The sequence below is a fragment of the Chelonia mydas genome, chromosome 9 (genome assembly GCF_015237465.2).
Source record: "Chelonia mydas isolate rCheMyd1 chromosome 9, rCheMyd1.pri.v2, whole genome shotgun sequence".
Classification (NCBI taxonomy): Eukaryota; Metazoa; Chordata; order Testudines; family Cheloniidae; genus Chelonia; species Chelonia mydas.
In genome coordinates this window covers 81,215,512-81,237,782 of record NC_057855.1, presented here as the reverse complement: position 1 = coordinate 81,237,782, position 22,271 = coordinate 81,215,512, and the positions used below count along the sequence as shown (strand labels likewise).

Below are 22,271 nucleotides of genomic sequence, written 5' to 3'. Positions count from 1 at the left end.
CCCCGTCCGCGCCCATTGGCTCCCGGCCCTGCCACTCACCACTCAGAAGGGGTCCAACGGCCGGGAGCATAAGGCCCCGCTTCCCGCCACGCCCGCTTCCTGTGCTGAGCACGCGGGCGACGGCGAGCCGGGGGCTCCTCCCCCCGCCGGCGCGAGCGGGCTGGGCTCTGCGTCCAGTGTCGCCTTTCTCCCCCACAGAGCTGCTTCGCGTGCCCCCTGTGGTCCCCTTCCTTTCCCCGCCGGGCCGCTGCGCCCTGCTGGGGACCCCAGTGACCCGCCCGCGGGCGCGCCCTTCCCCCCTGAGCCCCCTTCCTTCAGCGTCGGCATAGCCCTGGCGCTCCGCAGCCAGCGTCGCTCAGGCATCAGCAGGCCCCTCCCCGGCAAGTGAAGTGCCGGGACCCTCCCGCTGCCCTCGGCTGTGAGGTTGCTGGCCCCGTGAACCCGCTCCCCTTATCCCCCGGTTGTCCTTCCCCAAGGCCCGCAGCCGGGCTGAGCAGCCACGTGCCGCTCGAGTCTCCCCCCCCCCCGGCGGAGAAACGCCTTGGTGGGGATCCCGGGATGGGCAGGCGCTCGGAGCCTGGGGGGGCTGCTCGAGCGGGATCGCCAGGGTGACTTGTAAATGAGGGTTGAGAGTGAGTTCAGCTCAGCAGGTGTTCGCGGGGGCGGGCAGTGGTTGCCTTTAACTATTGCAAAGGGGCAAACCCCCTGCTTAACCCTCCTTTGTTCAGCCCGCGTACGGATTGTTCGAGCAGGTTAAAGGGATTGCAAGGGACCCTATAAATCAGTCTAACGGCCAACGTTGTTGTTTAAGGGTTTTGCCAACTCCAAGGATAGAAATATATATTTATCTTCAAAGGAAGTGGTTTTGCATATTGATTTAATAGTCCTTAATGATTCTGTTGGGAGACTAGCTGGCATTGGGTAAACTCCTCTACCCACACGTCCCTCCAGCCTTCCTGTGGGATATAGAGATGGCTGTATTTTCATCTGGTTCCTGACATACCCACTAAAAACGCAATTGGTTGTAAGGACACGCCTGCTTGATGGAGGGGAGGGGCATGCCAACAAGAGCTGTGTAAGGATATTACCTGGTCTCTCTGGACAAACTTCAGCTCTGCTATTCCCCCAGGTGTTCAGGGGGCTAATAAAAATGGCTGCTTGGGAGATAGGAAGGAGTAGGAGAATGTCTTTGGTCAGGTAGCAGAGTAGCAGCCGTGTTAGTCTGTATCTACAAAAAGATGAAGTGAGCTGTAGCTCACAAAAGCTTATGCTCAAATAAATTGGTTAGTCTCTAAGGTGCCACAAGTCCTCCTGTTCTTTTTTTGGTCAGGTAGTGTTCTATCCCCAGGGTCAGGGGGATGGATCTAATCACAGACAGGGAGCTTTTTAAATTTCCTTTCTGATTACGTTAACTAGCTTAACTTATGAGTACTAACCCTTGAGGGAAAATACTTTGTTGCCTATAAATGTGTGTTCCTTTCCAGTTCCCATACTAAATGTAGCCTGTGCTTCCTAATGCCCCATACAGGTATTGTCCTGAACTAAACAGTCATTGAATGCTGACTATTCTAAATGTTACAGTGCAGCCTTCCTTATCTGAACTAATTGGGCCAGTTATATCTTTGAAGATATTTGAGGAGGATAGGAAAAAATAGGGGATGAATTCTGGACTATCTGCCCCCAAAATAAGCATCCACAGATGGTAATACTTATACCATAAATAGCCAGAGTTTAACAGATTTATTTGAAAAAAAATCCCAGGTGCCCATCTTATGTGCAAAATTTCAGACGGTATTTTTTTCAACAGAGAAGTTGTGAACTCTTGGAGAGAGCGGCTTTATAATGGAAATAATGGCAGAGCCTTAACTGTAGAGGCACAAACACAGATCCTTCATTGGAGTTGAGGTGTTTGATTCTGCATTAATTAAGGGATGCATATCAGTAACTCTAGGCATGTGCCTGTTAGGAAAATAGGAATTTAAAAAATAAATAAATAAAGCAAAGCCTTGGTACATCTTAATTATCTTGTCAATTCATTTAACCAAGAACTAGGTATGTAGTAATACTGCAGTTTGCAGAGCACAGTAGCATTCAATGAGAACTTCTTGTATGATTTTTTTTTTGTAATGCTTAAACATATATACAATGGAGAGAAGACAAGATAGGACTCCATGAAAGGCTGGACCACCATAAAAGTGCATCTATAGAAACAATGTCTAGGGTTGAAATTCAGAGGGCCTCAAACCAGGCTTTATCTTTCATACTCCCAAAGTACATGTAAAGGTATTTGCAGTTACAAAATTGTATGTGCGTCTGTGAATGCTTGCAAAATGTTTACACATTACACTCATAAATGCATTTTTGAACACAATCAGAGGCTTCTGAAAATGTGGCCTAAACTTGAAGTTTAGATTATGTGCAGCAAATTTTCAGTGATGGGAAATGAAGCACAGCCTCTCTGCCAGATCAATTTCCCTGGAATGTAAAGTGCTCTGGGATTGTGTGCTTTAAAATTTTAGGACGAACAGCAGCCCCGGAACCCAACCGAATGGCTGCCAGATAAGTGGCATCCCATAACAGGAGGCATGAGTGTGGGGAACTGAAGACTACTGCAGGAGAGAATTCTAGGAGGCTCAAAGGAGAAGGGAGTCTGACCTCAGGAAGTTTAAATATGTAACCATAAACATCTCGCAAACCAGTCTGAATCTGAGTCCTAAAAGTCAAGGCTTGTGCATGTCCCTACTGTATTTGTGTTTTGGGGGTTTAGAATTGGTTCAACCTGTGCTGCTCCTTGTTATACTTAATGATCTTTTCACTCCTGCCTTGTCCTCCCTACCCATTTCTTGCATCCACCTGTTGTCTCTCATCATATGTTAAAATTATAAGCTCTTTGGAACAGAGACTAAACAAAATTTATTAGAGCGCCTAGCGTTGATCCCTGATTTGGGACTCTAAATGCTACCACAATACAAATAATTATATTAATGTCAATGAAATAAACTTAATTGCTGCTATCTTGGCCCAAATTAAGGGCCCAATCCTACCCCCACTGAGGTCAGTGGGAGGTTTGTTATTGACTTCAATAGGAGTTAGAGTGGGTTGCAAGCTAATATAAAATAGACAGTTCAGCACATTTGTCATGTTTTCCTTCAAGAAGAGTAGTCTGAATTAGGTTCTGTGGCCTCTCCCACTATTAAGAGGGTATGTCACATCAGCTGTTAAACTCAGCATGAAGCCCCTGAGTAGTAGGTTCCAATCCTATTAGGTGAGGCATCCTCAGGGAGTGCTGTGACAGTGAGACTGTTGTTGCTTGGCCCTGCCTGACAAAAATCACAGATGGGAGCCACATTACTGCATGGTCCCTGCTAGAAGACCTAATGCAGGATCAGGTTTTACATTGGTATAAACTGGGAGTAAGTGCATTGAAGTCCAAGTTAGTCAGCGTAAAGCTTGTAGAAGGGGAAACGGAAACCAGTCCTATGTGTATGACAGAAAAATCAAGTTGTCAATTGTCCATTCATTGTGGTATTATTTCTAAAATATTCTTAAATTTATGTATTAGAGTCTGCCCTCTTGACATTCATACTAGCTATCAGGTCAGTTGATTTCTCCTCCCTACTTCATGCTAACTGACAAAACTCAGAAATTCCAAGTCCTGTGAATTGTGTTGTATCCCTGTCACTGCTCACTGAATTCTGATTGTTAATTAAATGATGAGACTCCTAAATTCCAAGCCATTAATTGGACTATATTACAATCGTGGCCAGGAATACTTATCAGTGAATCTTATGTTTACTGCCTGCTTTATAATTACAGTTAATATCTCAGGTCCTTTGAGGGTGGAGAGACAATACAGAATGGAAGGGGAGCAAACACAAATGTGAAGAGAGAAGAAAAGAGAGGAAAACAAATCCATTGTTACTCCAGGCACACACACACAAAAATTTAAACCTCTTCCCCAACACTGCTCTAAACCTCCTGAAACAGCCACTTCTTGTTATGTTTCTACACAGAAAGCTAAATATATACTTTCCGTCTACAATTATTTTTATATTTAGATTAAGGATATCAACAAAAAAAACCAAAAGTAAAGTCTACGTGTGAGAGCATTGTGTTGATGTGTCACCTCTGCACATGCTACAGTAACCCTGACATCAAAATGACTGCTATTTCTCCACACATACAGAGTTCTTGGTCATTTAAAGGTGTAGTACACAGAAAATAAACTGCAGAACACTGAAGGTGGGGGGAGAATTGGGGAAGAACATTTTCTGCTGAGACATAAAGCCTGAGATTTTATAAGAACTATTAGCGAACAATTTAGTTGAGGAAGTTAGTCCTTTCTGTGGCTCAGAATGGTCACATGCAATCTGCAATATTTTCAATAAACTTGTTCAATATTTACAATTGCTCAGCTAACACTTTATGCAAACATATTTTGGATTGTGCATTTTTTGTAAACTGTTTTCTGCAAGGATTCATTTGGTGCTCACTGCTCATTATTCAAGCTGCATGGTTGTCATCAAGAAAGTTACTTTATATTGTTCCTTCTCTGTGATTGGATTAACATAATTTTTTTTTATAATTACCCGTGGGAACACACATACTTGTGTGAATATGAGACTCCCCTGAATATCTGTATGAACAAAGCCTTGCACATCCAAATGTTAGCAAACAGCAAAAAAAGGGCTTATGAATACTGCTGAGGCAAATTCACTTATTTGATATGCATAAATGTTTGCAAATACTGTTTTGCAGTATTTGCCCATTTCTAGCCCTGACCATTTCACATAATGAAAAAAAATCGTAAAAACACAGCTGTTGACCCCGATGGTCCTGACTAAATTGAAGTTCAGCTAATTACTTTCTGCCTCCCTATATTTGCACTGTAGTTTACTGGATTTTTCTTCAATTCCTGCCCTCAAGTGTTGTGTAGTAGAGCGGGATGACCCCAGCAACTGGAGGCCCATCTCCCTCTGCTCCACAATGTTCAAGCTGTATGCCAGCTACCTGGCGTTGAGGATCACGGAGTGGTCGTTGAGCGGGAGAGCCATCAGCTCTGTCCAGAAAGGCTTCATGTCCTGCGAGGGCTGCTACGAACACAGCTTCGTCCTCCAAACCACCATCCAAACAGCCAGAAGGGCGTGGAGGCAGTGCGCGGTAGCATGGCTCAACCTGGCTAACACCTTTGGGTCCATGCCCCACCGCCACGTCTTTCCCACGTTCCAGGAATTCGGGATGCCAGAGAACTTCCTTCATGTGATCCAAGAGCCGTATGAGGGATGCAGCACCACCATCTGCTCGGGTGAAGGGGTGACCGCCGAGATCCAGAGCGGAGTAAAGCAGGGCTGTGCCCTCAGCCCCATCATCTTTAACCTCACCATGGAGCCATTGCTGCGAGTGCTCTCCAAAGGCACAGATGGCTTCAACCTCCACAGTGAGAGGATGAGCATCGTGACTTACGCGGACGACCCAGAGCCTCCAAGGTGTGCTAGACGCCACCACTCAAGCTGCCAACTGGGGCTCCGCTTCAGTGCAAAGAAGTGCGCAACTCTCCACATTGACGGCAGCAAAAGGGACTCGGTGCAGGCGACGGGGTTCCAGATCCAGGGCAAGCCCGTCATTCGCCTGGCAGAGCGGCAGGTGTACCAGCACCTCAGCACACTGACGGGTTTCCGTGTCCGGCAGACACCCGAGGACACCATCCAGGAGATCTTGCAGGATGCCGCCAAGATCGACGCCTCCCTGCTGGCACCGTGGCAGAAGATAAACACCCTGAACACCTTCTTTTGATCCTCCGCATCTCGTTCATCCTAAGGGGATCTGCCGTGGCGAAGGTGCCCCTCAACAAGACAGAGAAGATCGACCGGCAGCTGGTGAAGAAGTGACTGTTCCTTCCCCAGAGAGCCAGCAACGAGCTACTCTACATCACCCACAGGCATGGAGGCGCCAAAGTCCCCTGCATGGGCGACCTGTGCGATGTCGTGGTGATCAACCACGCCTTCCGCCTGCTGACGTGTCCTGATGCCACAATAAGGAACATCATGGCAAACGCCCTACGTGACATGATAAAGAAGCAGATTGGCAGAACCCCTTCCAACCAAGACATCGCCACCTTCCTGAGCGGCTCCCTGAATGGCGAATTCGGGCGGGACGGGGGCGACATCGCTTCACTGTGGTCCCGTGCTCGCAATGCCACGCATCGCCTGGGGAAGCACGTCGGCTGCCGCTGGAAGTGGTGTGAGGAGCACCAGGAGCTGGGAATCTTGGCACCGCAGATCAGATCCAATGACATCCAATGACCTTCGTCACCCTGAGCGCCAGGGGCATACTGGAGAGGACCCTGAAGGCCACCATCCACTCGCTGTACGTGGAAACCCTGAAACGTAAAGCACACCAGGGTAAAGCCTTAGAGTTGACCAGCAAGTGGGATGCCAGCAACCACTTCCTTGCCAGGGGCGGCTTCACCCATTTCGCCGACTGGCGGTTCATCCATTGTGCCCGATTCAACTGCATCCTTCTTAACGGAGTCGTCCACCAGAGGAACCGAGACAAGCGTTGCAGGAAATGTGACTACTCCAACAAGACCCTGCCCCATGTCCTGTGCAGCTGCAAGCCCCACTCCAGAGCTTGGCAGCTGCGCCACAACGCCTTCCAGCACTGCCTGGTGAAAGCCATCGCACCATGCCTGGGGGAGGTTGCTGTGAACTGCGCCATCCCTGGTACCGATAGCCAGCTGCGATCTGACATCGTCATCACCAATTAGGCCCAGAAAAAGGTCATCCTCATCAACGTCGCAGTCTCCTTTGAAAACAGGACCCCGGCCTTTCACAAAGCCCAAGCTCGTAAGCTGGAAAAGTACACTCCCCTGGCCGACACCCTGAGAGTGAAAGGCTATGAGGTGCAGATGGACACCCTGATCGTCGGAGCCTTGGCACCTGGAACCCCTACAATAAGCGTGTGCTGCAGACATGTGGGATTGGTCGACACTATGCTTATGGGGCTCCTCATGGTCTCAGACAGCATCCAATGGTCCAGGGACATCTACACCAAACACATCGCCAGCCACCAACAGTACCAGGAGGCGTGAGCCGGAGCGACATCGTGCATCGACCACAAGAAATGGACCGAGAGACTTTGTCCATTGGACCATATGAACTGGAACCATAAACTCACTGAACGTTAAATCTCACCAAATGGGGGTCAATCCATCCTCATCATCGTATCCACTCGTTATACTCCACACCTGAACATAGCCATCATATGAACAACATACCCTCATATCTCAATGTCTGTACTTTGACCCGTTAACCTTTTACCCCCAATTGGGGATATTGCAGATTATGTATTCCTTACGCCAATTTTAAACCAAACTTCACACCCCTTGATAATCTGTATGTTATTCCCTGATAACCAGAAACTTCTACGCTTAAACTCTGTACCTTTCACTTTTTTTAAACATCATCTTAATAAAATTTTTATTTCTGTGTGCTTATAATCAGCTGCTGCATTTTACTCCAGAGGTGTTTGCATTCCAGTGGTAGATGAAGTAAATTACTTTGGCTGGGAAGGCAATGTATTTTTGAAAATTTGGCCTTATGTTTCTAAAGGAACATGCAAAAAGACTTGGAAAATATGGCCCAGAAGACCGCTAATACTATGCAAAATTCTGCTATAGTGGCTGTCAACTCCTAGTGGAGTTACACTCGGGATAACTTTGGCTGAGTGGTTCTTCTGTCATCCAGATAGTTCCTTGAATTCATTCTGAATGAAGCAAAAGTAAATTAAAAAAAAAAAACCCACCTAACAATTCTTGTCTAGTTTTTGATATTTATAAAGGGAAATAATACCCCACACTTTGCAGTCCCTTATCTCTCATTTCAATGGGTCCAGATCAAAGTGGTCCTGCAGCCAATTTTTATCAGCAAATCAGTTGCATCCCTTTTCCAAAAATACCTGCTTTGGTATAGCGGGCTTTCTGTAAATCCCCCTGCCTCCCAGCAACTCACCCATGCACACACACACAATTCTGGGGATATGACGGGGGAAACTCTGCACTTTGGCTATTCTCCAGCTGCCCAAGGCCGATAGCACCCCAAGGGATCACTTAACGGGTGCCAAGGACTGCACCTTAGCTACCCATCCCTTCACTAGACTCTAGACTGGTGCAGGAATAGATTCAATCCCAGATCTATATTAACAGCTGCCATCAGGAGTTCCATAGACACCATAGCCCTATTGAAGTCTCCGTGCCTATTAAAAGAATCTGCCTTCTGGTGAGGCTAATTCATGCAAGAAGCTTATTGAATGCCTTTTTTTTCCCTTTGTATGTCTACACTGAAAAATCCTCTCTCTTGTTGGTATGAAAAATAGAGGTGTGGATTTTGTTTTTAAAGACAGCTATGTCAGGGTGTGTTGCAAGATTGGGTCTCTTATGAATTCAGATAGTGTTTATAGCAGTGTTTTCCAAATCGGGGATGGGGTTGGGTGGTTATGGGAGGAGGGGATGCCGTAGGGGGTAGGGAGGTTGGAAAGTGAACCCACACTCACCCCACACTATTGTTTCCTGTCCTATGGGTCTGGGCCCTGCTCCCTGCTCTGAGTGTAGCAATCTGGTGCATGGGGTTGTAGTAGTGGCTGGGCCAAATCTGAGTGGTGCTGTGACTTTGTGCACCAGGTCACAATGCCATTCCCTTAAATTTTGTCTGACTGCACCCCCATCATGATGGATTTGGCTGGGCCAAACCTGAGTGGCGCTGCAGTGCCAGGTTCAGCCCCATAGGACAGGAGCCGCCACTGATGGCAGAGGGTGAGGCAAGCTTGCTCTCCACCCCACCCCCCACACCCCCAGGGCCTCTCCTCCACACCTGGCTGGAATTAGGGTTGTGGTGCCAGGGCACATGGTGCTGCTGCATAGTTGGTGCCCATCAGCAGGGGAGGACAAGGAGGAAGGTGACCTATGATTTTGGATCCCCACTGATTTGGACCCTGGGTTCATTGAAAAAAAAAAAAAAAAGACAAAATGCAGTTGGTGGGTTTCCTTACTAAAAAGTTTGGGAACCTCTGGTTTATAAGGAAATGAAGTGAATGTTCTAATTTTTTTTTTCAGTGTATTGTTATGTGTAAAGTGTAATTTTGGTCTCAATGACCCTCTATTTAGAGTTTAGTTTTATGGGGGGAAATTACATAGTCCAGTCTGAAAAGTAAATGTGCTGGCTTTTAGTTTATTGCCATAGACTATGGTATCTGGACTAGTTACTACCTTTGTTGCCAGCAAAGAGGGAACTTTATTTATGGGTTTCTGCTTTCATATCTTGTACAGTGTTTAAATGAAAATGACTGCCCCACATATTAATTTAAATAACCAATAGCTGTTTTTAATCTTACTTTTGTAAAACAACAGTATCCTCTGTTCAAAAACAACACAAAGAAAGCATAAGTAAACAAACTGTCCCTTCTTCTCTGAATAAAATGCATAGTGTTACTTACTCTTTACTAACTGCTTAGTGAAGGTGTAAATGTTAAAGGCACTTAAAGCTCAAGAAATCCTTGAGAGCAGCAGTGAGCCATCAAAATGGTCTTCACTGTACTCTTAGCCAGTCTAAAACAATCAGATAATCATGTAAAATTGTTATGAGCTGGGTGAAACCTCCTCATAGGTCAAATTGAAACCTTGCTGAGATTGATGGGTGTGAACTCGCCCTTCAAGTAACATAACTATAAGAATATATTAATCACAAGCCCCTATCTAAGACAAAAGGGTTATATGAATACACACAGGGGTTTCTGGACTAACTGTAGTGGGCTTTTGCTGAATATTGTTTGGAGGCAGAACACAGAGAAACAGAAGGGACAAGAACAGAGAGAGAGGCAGAGGCAAAAAGCAAGAAAACCAAGCAGTAGCCTGTAAGCACAATGTGACCCTGGGAAAAATGAGAGCGAGCTTTGGGGTTTATTGACTGAAAAGGCTTGGGGCTGTGTCAGGGATCGGGGCCTGCAGCAGAGCTAGTCTGTAGGCAGCCTCACCAGCACAACTGGCCTGCAGCAGTCTGCTTGATTAGCCATGAAACCTGATTGACCGCAGAGGCCTGCAGGCTGGCTCTTAAGCCAGAAGCACCCCTAATTCCCTGTTTTCAATGCTCAGGTCTACCACTGTGCCTGTGTCAGTTTTGCTACCTTGTCTGGTATCCTGCATGCTCTAGTTCCTGACCTCTGGTTTTGACTTTTGGCTCCAGCTCCTGACTATGGGACTCTGGTATGAGCCTTGGTTCTGGTTCTTGATCTCTGGTTTTGATCTTTGGCTGTGGCTCCTGATTATGGACTCTGGTTTGACCCTTGGCTTTGGCTCCTGATGACTGACTATGGCTCTGACTCTGACCATTATGCCTGCTGTCCAATCTGGCTACTAGGCTAGACTACCCTCATCCTGGTTGGCTAAGAAATGGCTCCTTTTGTTTTTGGTTTCTCCTGTGTTCAGAGAACCAGGACTCTGTACACCACAGGTGCTGACTCCATGGGTGCGCCAGGGCTGGAGTACCCATGGGGAAAAATTAGTGGCTGCTCTGCACCCACCAGCAGCTAAGCTCCCCGCCCTGCCCCACCTCACCTCCTCCTCCCCTAAGCATGCCGTGTCTTCGCTCCTGTGCCTACCTCCCAGTGCTTGCCACCACCAAATGGCTGCAGCAAGCTCCGGGGGGGAGGAGCGGGAATGTGGCGTGCTCAGAGGAAGAGGCAGGGGTTTGGGGAAAGAGTTTGAAAAGGGGCAGGGAGGGGGCAGAGTTGGGGTGGGGACTTTGGGGAAGGGGTTGGAATGGGTGGGGCAGGGGTGGAGGTAGGGTGGGACCAGGGGCAGAGCGGGGGTCGAGCTTATGCTGTACATTTCTTGTTTGGTTTTTTTTCTATGCAATCTTGTGTTTTGGGTGTGTGTGTGTGGGGGGGGGTGTTTTTATACAAGACATTAGACTCTATCTAGTTCCAGCTGGAACATCTCCAGGGCCCTGAAATTTAACTAGCTGCTCGGCTCGATAATGGGGAAACAATAGTAAATAAATACCAGGTTACTGATCACGTGGTGTTCTATATGCTATCAGCCTGTGGCATCAAGACTTCTTCCCCTCCCCCTCCAATAATCCTAAATAGAATGACATGAAGGCTTATATTTTCAAAAATTACTAGTGACTTTTGGATAGCTCAGTTTTTGGTGGCCATCTTGAGACCCCTTAAAGGTGCCTGATTTTGTTTTCAGAGGACAGGTACTCAGCACTTCTGAAAATCGGCTCCCTTTGAGGTGTCGCCACTTGGGCACACACATATTAAGGCACCCAAAATCATTGGTCACTAGTCATGTATTAGACCTACATAGGTACAATATAGAAGGTAAAGCAGGGAAGTGAGGGGAGGGGGTTGAAGTTCTTCTTTTCTTTTTTTCTTTTTTCTTTTTTTAAAGTTATTGATATTCTGCTTAGAACTTTATAAGGCTGCATATCACCATGGTATATGTTAATAGAAATGATTTATGACATGAAGTTTTGTAAACCATTTGTCTAAATATGCCTAGAACTGTGTGTAAGGTTGGCTGTCTTCCATGGCAAGCCACAGGAAAAGTCATGGCAAAATCTCTCTCTATTTACAGTAGTAGTAGCTTTGCTTCGCACAAACATTAATGAATATTTATCCTTGCAACACTCCTGTGATGGAGGGAGATGTTATCCCCATTTTACAATGGGAATCCCTTTAATGCAAAAGTCATCAGTTTAGTTCAAAGAATAGTCATGGCACTGAATATTCAAATTACTGTCACGGGAAATTCTGGGAAAAGTCAAACAAATATTAGTATACTTGCACTTGAATAAAATGTGTATTAAACAATGTAATCCTATGTATTTCTTGTAAACCAATAAGAACCCAAACTTAACCATACTGGAAACATAAAAGGCAGGGCTGAATTTGTAAAATGGAGGGCTCTTGCATAGTGGTAGGCTGGCCATGACAATCGTACCGGTTTTAAACAGACAACGTGACTGTCTCGTCTCTCAATTACACCACTTTTACACTAATATAATTCCAGTAGCTTCACAAGATGTAATCACACAGCCTGTCTGATTTATAGTCCTTCAGTGCATAATGGTACAGGCTGAAGACTAATAGATTACACAATTTTTTTATAAATATTAATGGCCATTATCTCCAATGCAGGATTGTTCCCTATATTTCGTAATGCTTGGTCCAAACTAGTTCTAAAAATCCCAAGCAAGAGAAGTAGTTCCACCACTTTCCATGAAGAACTATTCTATAGCCTATTATATTTCACTCAGTTTTCTTCTGATGATCTTTAATCTTTCCATTCTTCATTTCATCCCATTATTCCTTGTTAATTCCGTTAGTAATTTCAGTCCCTACAACTATTTATACATTTTTAAGGTTTAATTTTTTTTTCCATTCTGGTTCATAGATTCATGGATTTTAAGACTGTAAGGGACCATTGCAGTCCTCTAGTTTGATCTCCTGCAGAACACGGACCATAGTTCATCCAGTAATATCTGCACTGAGCCTATATCTTGTGGCTGAATAACTTTTTCCAAATGCAAATTGATCCACTGTTACCTTATGGAGTCTGCAGGCAAATATAGTTAACAGTGGATCACATTCATGTCTGGTGTAACTCAACTGATTTCTATGGGTTTACATTAGGGATGAAGGTGGCCCAAAAGATTTGTGAGGTATGAAATCCCTCCAATAATCTCAGTGGGATGTTAACTATTAAACCTAATCATGACAGTTGTAATATCAAATCTGATTATTTAGCCAAAGAATCCAGATATTTGGGGATAGTGGGTGGACATTGAACAGAGTACTATCGCTTTCTTTTACCCTCCCATTCTGATTCCTGACTGTAAGTCGATTGCCAGAACATTGGGAGCATTTTCATTCAGTCTGAGCACTGCAATCAGAGTTACCTGGGTCACTTCTTGAACAATAGGCGTCTGCCTTTGGCCTAACTCCAACACTGATTCTGCTCATTTTGGAAGAATGTTTTATAGTTCTAAATCTAGCTCAGTCTTCTTTCTGAAGCTCCATTCTGTATTTTTACAGCTTGGAGAATTAATAATCAGAATTTATTGAAATATCATAATCCCCTTAAACATCTTTTAAAATTTTTAAAATTCAATATAAATGTTGTACCTTCTTAATGCTTTTTGTTATCAGTCCCCCATCCATAACTGATACAGCATGTAATTTGTCTGACTCCTATGCTTTTATCATAAATCACCTTTAGTGTGTGTATTTTCATGTTCTTGATATTTTACATGTCAATCTCAGGATTTCACATCCGTACACACTTCAAGTCAAGTACTTCCCTGCCACTGCACAATCTCCTGTGAGCACAGCCCTGATGAGGTTTTTACAGATATGGTTTTATTCTAAGCACTGCTCAGCCATTTCATGTATCTGTGTGCAGAGATGTCAAAAATGTGAGCATCTAAATGAAGCCACATCTGCCAACCTAAGGAAACAGAAAAAATGGAAATTTGAGAAAATAATGGTAGATATCTTTTATATCCTGCTGAAATATAGTTTAGACTTATTTTTTATTGAAGGACTGAAATACTTAAAAGTGAATCCTATTTAGAGAGGAAGTTGGAAATTTCTTCACAGGAGAAACTGTGGCCAAAGAGCAAAAATGTTTAGTAGGTATCAACCTGCTTAAACTAAGAGGGCAAAACTGAAGGAGGACTGTCAAGTGAACAACAAAGGGCGTATTCTTGATCTAAAGTGATCAGTTCTACTCATTATTAATGCAAGCACTTATTATATTCAAGTATCAAGCCGCTTGTAGTAAAAAAGGGATGTATTTTCACAGTCACACCAGTGCAACCCCCTTGCCTTCAATAGGATCAACCCAATGTAACTGAAGTAAGAATTTGGGTCAAATTTTTTTGATCTGGTTCGGAAATCTACATTGCTCACAGTGGTCAAATCCCTAATCACCTTCTTTGTTTGGAAAGCTCTTAACACATTGCTGCTTTCTCTGATGTTAGCTTCACACAGTCTACTCTTCTAGTCTACGTTTCTGACTTCATATTCACCTGTACATTTCACTCTTCTAACCTCTTTGCCCTTCTGACCTCATTTTCCCTATTTTGAAATTGATCAAATAAATGAAATCAAGTTGCTTGTCTCTGAAATGCCTTGTTTTCATGGAGTTTGTAATATGCACATCCTCATTAACATTTTGCTGGTACTGTAATGGGCACTGACTCACAGCTCTTAAATAAGGGAAATTGTCTAAATACTCACTCATCATGGATAATAAAAGGTATTATGACTATCTTCAAAGTGCTGTAAAAACATTAACTAATTATTCCTCAGAACATCCTATGTGGCAGACCATTATTATTATTCCCATTTTACTGTTGGGAGAGACAGACTTTAAGTGACTTGCACAAAGTTACACAGAAAATGAGTGGCTGAGCAATTGCACATGCACAGGAAGTGTGTTATCAGTTTAATAATATTAAGAATCTGAAAAAGTGAGGACATTCAGTGACAAGGCTAAAACTCAGTCCTGTCTCATTGTCTTGTACCTATTTTAATGCAAGTGTCTCCAAATGGTGAGCACTGTTGTATAGCAATCCACTGTGATTAAAAGAATCAAATGAAATGTATAAAAGGGAGGTGCAACCATACACAAGTCCAGTAGAATAAATTAAAGAGAGATTCTTTTTCTTTTTTTTTCTTTTTTTTTGCATGGATCTCCAAAAATACCCAGTTATCCCCCTGCATCAGGTCTCCCCAAAGACATCATATTCTTCCATCACAGCTTGACTGGATGTTATCCATGTCACCCCTGGTTCTACCAGATGTAATCACAGGAGAAACATGGTCCCCTAAAAGTTGAGGGCTTGGCCTCTTCAGCAATCCTTGTCCCAAGTTCCCCAGTGATTTAAGGAGTCAAAGTAATTTCCTTACCTATTAACTATGCATTTGGAGGCAATGTGGTCCAGTAGGCAGGGCTCTGAGGCCTATTACTCAGGATGTCAGGGTTCTAGTCACCGACTCTCACTGTGACCTTAGGTATGTCACTTCACCTGTCTGGACCTCCATTTTCCTACCCTGTCTTGTCTCTTTGGGGCATGGATTGTCTTCCACTATGTGTTTTTACGGTGCCTAGCACAACAAGGTCTTACACTAATACAAATAATAATTGCTAGTAGGCCATAAGGCTAGGAGCGAGGAAGAAGAGCATTAAAAACCAAAATGGGGAAACTGACGAAAGAACACAGGAAGAGGAAAAATACAGCAGAATTGGAAGGACCTTAACTATAGAAAACAAGATGAGATTTTTTTCCCCCCAATATATTAAATAATACAATCTTCCTTGCAAGGATATATAAATAAAGTTGCACATCTTAACTCATAGCATAGAATCAGAGATTATAAACCTCTGATGTAATTCAGTCCATAGTGATACAATATGAACTTTACTAAGATTACAGAATTTTCTCTAAAGAAAGAGCACAGTTATCCCAAGTACAGGACTGTTCACTAGAGACCATTTTCTAGTGAATTGTTCCATTTAATTTTAAAAGTTCCAAGTGATGGGAGTTCCCAAACAGAATGGATAAAAATAGATTATTTTTTAATAAAATTTCAATTGGATTTTTAAATTTTGTTGTTTTCTTCTTTTTAAAAATAAACCTGTTTACAATGAAATCTGAATTTAATACAAAGTATGTTGAGACCTAAACTTATCTTGTAAAACATTTTAAAAAATAAATATGCTGAATCCATGATGCTCTATCAACAACTTTGATTTAATGGCTGATCTTTATAAAGAAAGAATCAAAAGAAAAATATCTAACTTTTGAGGTCAAGCTCTTTAAACATGTCACAACATGTACTGGATTAGCCCCTAGATCCCCCACAGGATCAAGCGCTTGTGTTACTGGGTGCAAGAGACTGGCAAATCATCATAGGCATTGGGAATTGGCCTCTGACTACAGGAGACATGATCATGTATCTCCTCAGGATCATCCATCAAGCCCACCTGGTGGTATCTTACTCCTGTTTTATAGCTTCTTTCTACCTGAGCTCTAATTGTCTCAGTTCTCAATTTTAAATAAGTCACACCACTGTTAAGGAAAAGTTAGCACATGTGACTCCATTTTGGTTTGGGGCCCACCATTGTTTCAATGCCAGCACATCATACACCAGGAGGAGTGATCCTTAGATACTGAATCCCTGTGAAAATCCTCCTCCTTGTCTCCAGCCTGCCTTGACTCCCAGTATCTGGTTTTTGTTAGTCTCTAACTCCCTGTCTCGTGGCCTTGATGTGAGGCCTCCCATCCTGATAATAAAAGTTACTGATGCATGGCTTTAGGACCATGCTGTGTAATTAACATACTGGTATAGCACGAGGAATGCACCAAGCAGGGATAGGTGGTAGATAAGACAAGGGTTTGTTTATTGGCTAAGGTTTCCGATGCACGAGGGCAACATGCTTTGCTAAAAAGTATATAACCTTTGTATAATCTGTATTCAGGGTCCCCTCCTGGCTAGCAGGGGGGCACCACGCTCAAGCGTAATAAACTTAGTGTCTTTTGGGAACTCTGCAGTTGTGGACTTTGTTTCTGTGCCTCAGCCTAGATTCGAACTGTGCATGACCTATCAGGTATAATTCGCAACATTGGTGTGCGTGTCCTATCAGGTATAATTCGCAGCACTGGTGTGCGTATCCTATCAGGTATAATTCGCAGCATTTGTGTGCGTGTCCTACCAGGTATAATTTGCAGCATTTGTGTGCGTGTCCTACCAGGTGTAATTCGTAGCATTTGTGTGCGTGTCCTACAAGGTATAATTCACAGCAGTTGTGTGCGTGTCCTACCAGGTGTAATTCGTAACACCACTGAACTGGTGGAAGTCAGCAGCTAAGCCCCTGGAGCCAGAGTTTAAGTGCTAAGCTAGCTTTTGACAGCAGTAGCCTCTTCTTCAGGCACAGAAAGAATATTTTCTTCATTTGGACTAATTCATTCAAAAGTGAGAAACTGAATTGGCGTTGGCAAAGCAGGAAAACTTGTCTTTCTCTTCCAGTCTATGAATAAAAATGAGGAGGTTGAGGATGAGATCTACCAGTTATAGAAGTCTGAAGGATGGACAAAGTAATTTAGGAGATTGTGTCATTTTCAAGAGACTTAGGCGAGTAGGAATTTAAACTCCAGTCACTTTGACTAAGGCATATTTGGAACAAATTGATAAAGTAATAAGTTACCAGGACCAGATGGTATTCACCCAAGAGTTCTGAAGGAACTCAAATATGAAATTGCAGAACTACTAACAGTGCTGTGTAACCTCTCAGTTAAATCAAACTCTGTACCAGATAATTGGCAGATAGCTAACGGGATGCTGATTTTTAAAGAGGCAACCCTGGCAATTACAGGCTAGTAAGACTAACTTCAGTACCAGGCAAATTGGATGAAACTATAGTAAAGAAAAGAATTATCATAAATAAACAATTTTTGATGGGGGGGGGGAACAAACGTGGATAAGGGTGATTAAGTGGATGTAGTTTCCTTGGACTTTCAAAAAGCCTTTGACAAGGTTCCTCACACACAGAAAAAGGTTCTTAAGCAAAGTAGGCACTCATGGGATAAGAGGGAATGTCCTCTCATCAGTTACTAACTCTTTCAAAGATAGAAAACAAAGGTAGGAATGAATGATCAGTTTTCACAGTGGAGAGGGGTAAATAGTGGGGTCCCCCAAGGATCTGTATTGATCTATGCTGTTTAACATATTCAAAAATTATCTGGAAAAAGGGATAAATAGTGAGCTGAGCAAAGTTTGCAGATGATGCAAAATTACTCAAAATAGTTTAATCCAAATCTGACTGTGAAGAGTTACAAAGGGATCTCACAAAACTGGGTGATGGGGCAACAAAACGGCAGATGAAATTCAATGTTGATAAATGCAAAGTAATGCACATTGGAAAACATAATCCCAACTATACATACAAAATGATAGGGTCTAAATTAGCTGTTACCACTCAAGAAAGAGATCTTGAAGTTATTATGGATAGTTCTCTGAAAATATCCACTCAATGTGCAGCGGCAGTCAAAAAAGCTAACAATGTTAGGAACCATTAGGAAATGAATAGAAAATATCATAATGCCACTATGTAAATCCATAGTATCCCCATACCTTGAATACTGCATGCAGCTCTGGTCACACCCATCTCAAAAAGGATATATTAGTATTGAAAAAAGTACAGAGAAAGGAAACAAAAATGATTAGGGATATGGAACAAGTTCCAGGTCAGGAGAGATGAAAAAGACTGGGACTGGTCAGCTTAGAAACTACACAGTTGAGAGGGATATGATAGAGGTCTATAAATCACAAACGGTGTGTAGAAAGTGAATGTGGAAGTGTCATTTACCCCTTCACATAACAAAAGACCCAATGGTTACCCAATGACATGAACAGGCATCAGGTTTAAAACAAACATAAAGAAGTTCTTCTTCACACAACAGACACTCAACCTGTAGAATTAATTGCTGGTGACGTTGTGAAGGCCAAAAGCATAACTGAGTTTAAAAAATAATTAGATAAGTTCTTGGAGGATAAGGTACCTCAATAGCTATTAGCCAAGATGGTGAGGGATGCAACCCCACGCTCTGGATCTGCCCACACCTCTGACTGCCGGAAGGTGGGAGCAGATGACCGGGGATGGATTACTTGATAAATTGCCCTGTGGTGGTATTTCCCTCTCAAGCATCTGCCACTGCCACTGTCAGAAGACAAGGATACTGGGCTAGATGGATCATCGGTCTAACATAGTACGGCCATTCTTATGTTCTGAGGAAAATTGTCTCAAGGTGACCTGAAATAATCAGTTTAATTCACTGACTACAGTTAATCCCTCTGTTTAATAAATCATTTAGTTTTGATAAGGGAAGCTTATGTATCCAAAACATTTAAGGTTGTTTTGTTTAATTTTTATATGCTGTTTGGTGTGTTTAATTAAATTCTAGTCACCATCCTAATGCAGCTTGACACAAATCATGAGCAAAAACTTAATTCTCTAGCAAAAAAGTAATATATTACTCACTATTTTCTAACATACTAAAATTGTGAGTTAAGAATCTGAAAATATTAAGCTACATAATTGCTTAAATAAATGTATATAGTTATAGTGTACCCTTCGAGGTAGCAAAAAAAAATACCAAATCTATCGTAAAGACTCTATTTAGTTGTAAAGCAATGTTTTAATGGTTATGTCAACCAATGAGAATGCACCTTTCTTTAGAAAATAATTGAACTAAAAATGGAAAAGTTGATTTAAATTGAGGTGTTCCACTTGGTTTTAAATCAATCCACCCTGTTCCCAAGTGATAGGGATTCCATGACTTTCCTTGAGATTCCATTCCATTGCCTATCACATCCCACCATAAGAGTTTTCTTCTACTATTGAGTCTTAATTTTTCCATACTTACTGTGATCTCATTACTCCTTGTAATTCACTCATGTGTCACCGTAAATAATTCCTCTCCTTCCTTAATGTTTATTTTTTCATTGTATCCCCTTAGTTATCTGTAAATCCAGCTGTTAATATTTAGCTCTTTTAATCTCTTTTCCCAAATGAATCCCTCCAGTCTCCTAATATTATTTTTGATCTCAGAGCTATGGCTATCCCTCCAGCTTGGGGGTTCAATCAAACCACTCCGAATTCTCACACACATTCCTTATATGAAATGTCTACAAATATTCCTTACAAAACTAGGACTTGCTTTGGAATTTTAGGAGTAGAATTAGACAAAACATTAGAAAGTGCGTGTAGGGAAAAATTCTGCACTGGCAGGGATATGAACTGGATGATCTCCTGCATCTTTCCATCTCTAACTTCAGTGGTTTTCCTAAATTATATTACAGGCCACTGACTCAATTTGTGACCTCAAGTAACCTCTTATTCTCTCTCTGTTTCAATTTACATTAAAGGGCTCTAATAATACTATTGCCTCACTGTGGAGCTGTGAGACTTGAATAATTGTTTGTCAAGTGAGTTAGGTCCCCAGTTAAAAAGTACGAGTACTCTGCAAAGTAATCTTGTAATACAGTATCATTATTCTATTCTGCTGCTAAATTATAATTTATTTTCTTGCAGGATTACACTAGGTGGCACTGTTCACACCAAATACTGCCAAATATGATTATGATGAAGAATCCGATTAGTAACAGAGAAATGTCATCTATATAGTTTGAAGTGAACCTTGGTCCGAAGCAATGTTGAATATCATAGTGCAGCCTAATAATTCCTGAGAAACCTACCTCATTAAAATCAGTTTTAAGACAGGCCTCTTTCTTTTTTTTTTTCTTTTTGGTGTCAAGCTGTCTCCCTAACTGAGCTCACAACTCTCCCTGAAGGCAACAACAGCAACAGTCAAGCTCTGGTAGCTTTGAAGAGATCTTTGTGTGACTAATAATGTCACACAGAGTTACAGCTTCATCATGGCTCTGCATGCCAATCAGATGAGAGTACATACACTGTTGTAATCTATGGAAATTCCCTAATTTCCTCAGTTTTCAGACTGGTGTTGAATTAGGAGCCTATTATTACCATGTTGATTTGATCTCAGAGAAACCAAAGTTGCGCTGGGGTAAACAAAGTTTCACTTGCCCAAAGAGTTCTGTTAGGTGGCTCACAGCTAAACCTATCTTGACTATAGACTCAGTTCTATACAGAGGTAACAGGTCCCCTGTATGTAATGATCCATCTTAATCCAAGCAATATCTTCTCAGTCCAGATTTTACACTTCCATCTTCAGGCCTCTTGCAGTAAGAGAGAGCCCACTCTGCAATCAAGTTGAGGGTAGCTACCACAGTCAATAACGTAGGCCCTGCAGGGCTCCCAGAAGTTGCCCAAAATGGACACTCGTGTCAGTCTGGATACTCCTCCTGGTTTTATGGAGCCATCAAGCTGTGTGACAATTTGAATAAAGGAGATTTGGAGTTAGATTGTTAAATGTCACCTTGAAACAAACACCCTCCTTTACAAGAGAAAGAGACTTTAAAAATTGCCAAAACATTAATCCCAAAATGATGGAGTTGTTAGGGATGGGTGAATAAGACTAATATGTGGATTCAGGTGTATTTGGTTTGGAGGGTTCAACTGTTCAGATGATCCAGCTCCACAAATAGGAATATCAGAAAGCGTGACTAGAGTAAAATCAGTTACACTGTACCTTGCACGAATGGAGGGTGCTGTAACTCAAGATGAACAGTTTATGGAAGGAGCCAAGAAACTACCCTGGAAAGGTTTTAATAGCTTGGAGAGAAGGGGAAAAGAGCTTCTGTCCTGCTCCTGTCTTCCCCTGCTAGAGGAACATGCTGAAGCTTGGAGAATCTTCACTAGGGAATTTCCTTAAAGTACAGTACATAGGCACACTCTCCCCCATCCCCTACCACTCTGAGGGGGAGATATGGCCTTTGAAAACTAGTACATTCCATTGTCCTGGTGCATCTAGTTATGGAAAGAGAAGCTTTGTGTGACTGCTAATATGCTCACGTAAGCTATGGTCAGTTCCACTAGTTTGGAAGGCCAGGGGCTTGCTCAGGTGCCCAGAATCACCACAGCCACCGGGTTACAAAGCTTGTTTTGTGAAAATGAGAAACAGGGGCAGCAGCAGAGGAGCTGGCCGCTCTGGGACGGAGCATGCAACCACTCCAGCCCCACGCTGCATCAATCCCTGCCGAAGGAGCCCACGATGGCTCCCTGCCTGCGTAATACCCCTTACTGTCCAGGCTGCCATAGAGATATGTGGACCAGGTCAGAGAGCTGCCTCCGGCAGGTCTCCCCACTGGGGGTAGGGACACTACCAGTGGCTCTGCAGCAGGCACAGGGGTTTCTCAGCAGACACCGGTAGCACTGAAGGGTGGGAGAGATGGACTGAAACCCTTGGCCTGGTTCGGAGCAACACTACTCTAGAGCAGGCTCCACTTCCGGTGCCAGGCCAGGTGAGGGGGCATGAGGACTCTCGCCCTCGCTCCTTTTCCCCCCAACCCCGATCGAGTCCGCCAGTATCCCACAATCCTCTCTGTCTTTTCTCGCTTTCAAGATGGCGTTGTTGGGGGCTCCACGGAGCCTGGCGGCTCTCGCCGCCTTCCATCGGCGCAGGCTGCTGGCAGCTTCCCTGCTCCGGCAGCCGGCGGCCTGCGTCCTCGGCTGGACAGCTGGCAGCAGGCTGAAGCGGAGCCAGCCCTCCCCGCGGATCTATCAGGTG

General features: G+C 43.4%; 1 protein-coding gene and 2 long non-coding RNA genes across 3 annotated transcripts in view; 2 read left to right on the top strand and 1 right to left on the bottom strand.

Moving 5' to 3' along the window:
• The first annotated feature begins 10,151 nt into the window (after window positions 1-10,151).
• LOC122461598 lies at window positions 10,152-20,603 on the top strand. The gene is made up of 3 exons (XR_006283599.1): window positions 10,152-10,255; window positions 19,990-20,073; window positions 20,156-20,603. It is a non-coding gene; the product is annotated as an uncharacterized LOC122461598 (long non-coding RNA).
• LOC122461597 lies at window positions 20,375-22,024 on the bottom strand. The gene is made up of 2 exons (XR_006283598.1): window positions 21,234-22,024; window positions 20,375-20,968 (listed from the first exon to the last, which is right to left on the bottom strand). It is a non-coding gene; the product is annotated as an uncharacterized LOC122461597 (long non-coding RNA).
• Window positions 22,004-22,271, top strand: part of ABCB7 (ATP binding cassette subfamily B member 7) — a 65,681-nt gene continuing 65,413 nt past the window's right edge. The window contains exon 1 of the mRNA XM_037908160.2: window positions 22,004-22,268. Coding sequence (XP_037764088.1) covers window positions 22,107-22,268 — 162 coding nt within the window. The 5' untranslated portion in view covers window positions 22,004-22,106. The remainder of the gene's footprint in view (window positions 22,269-22,271) is intronic.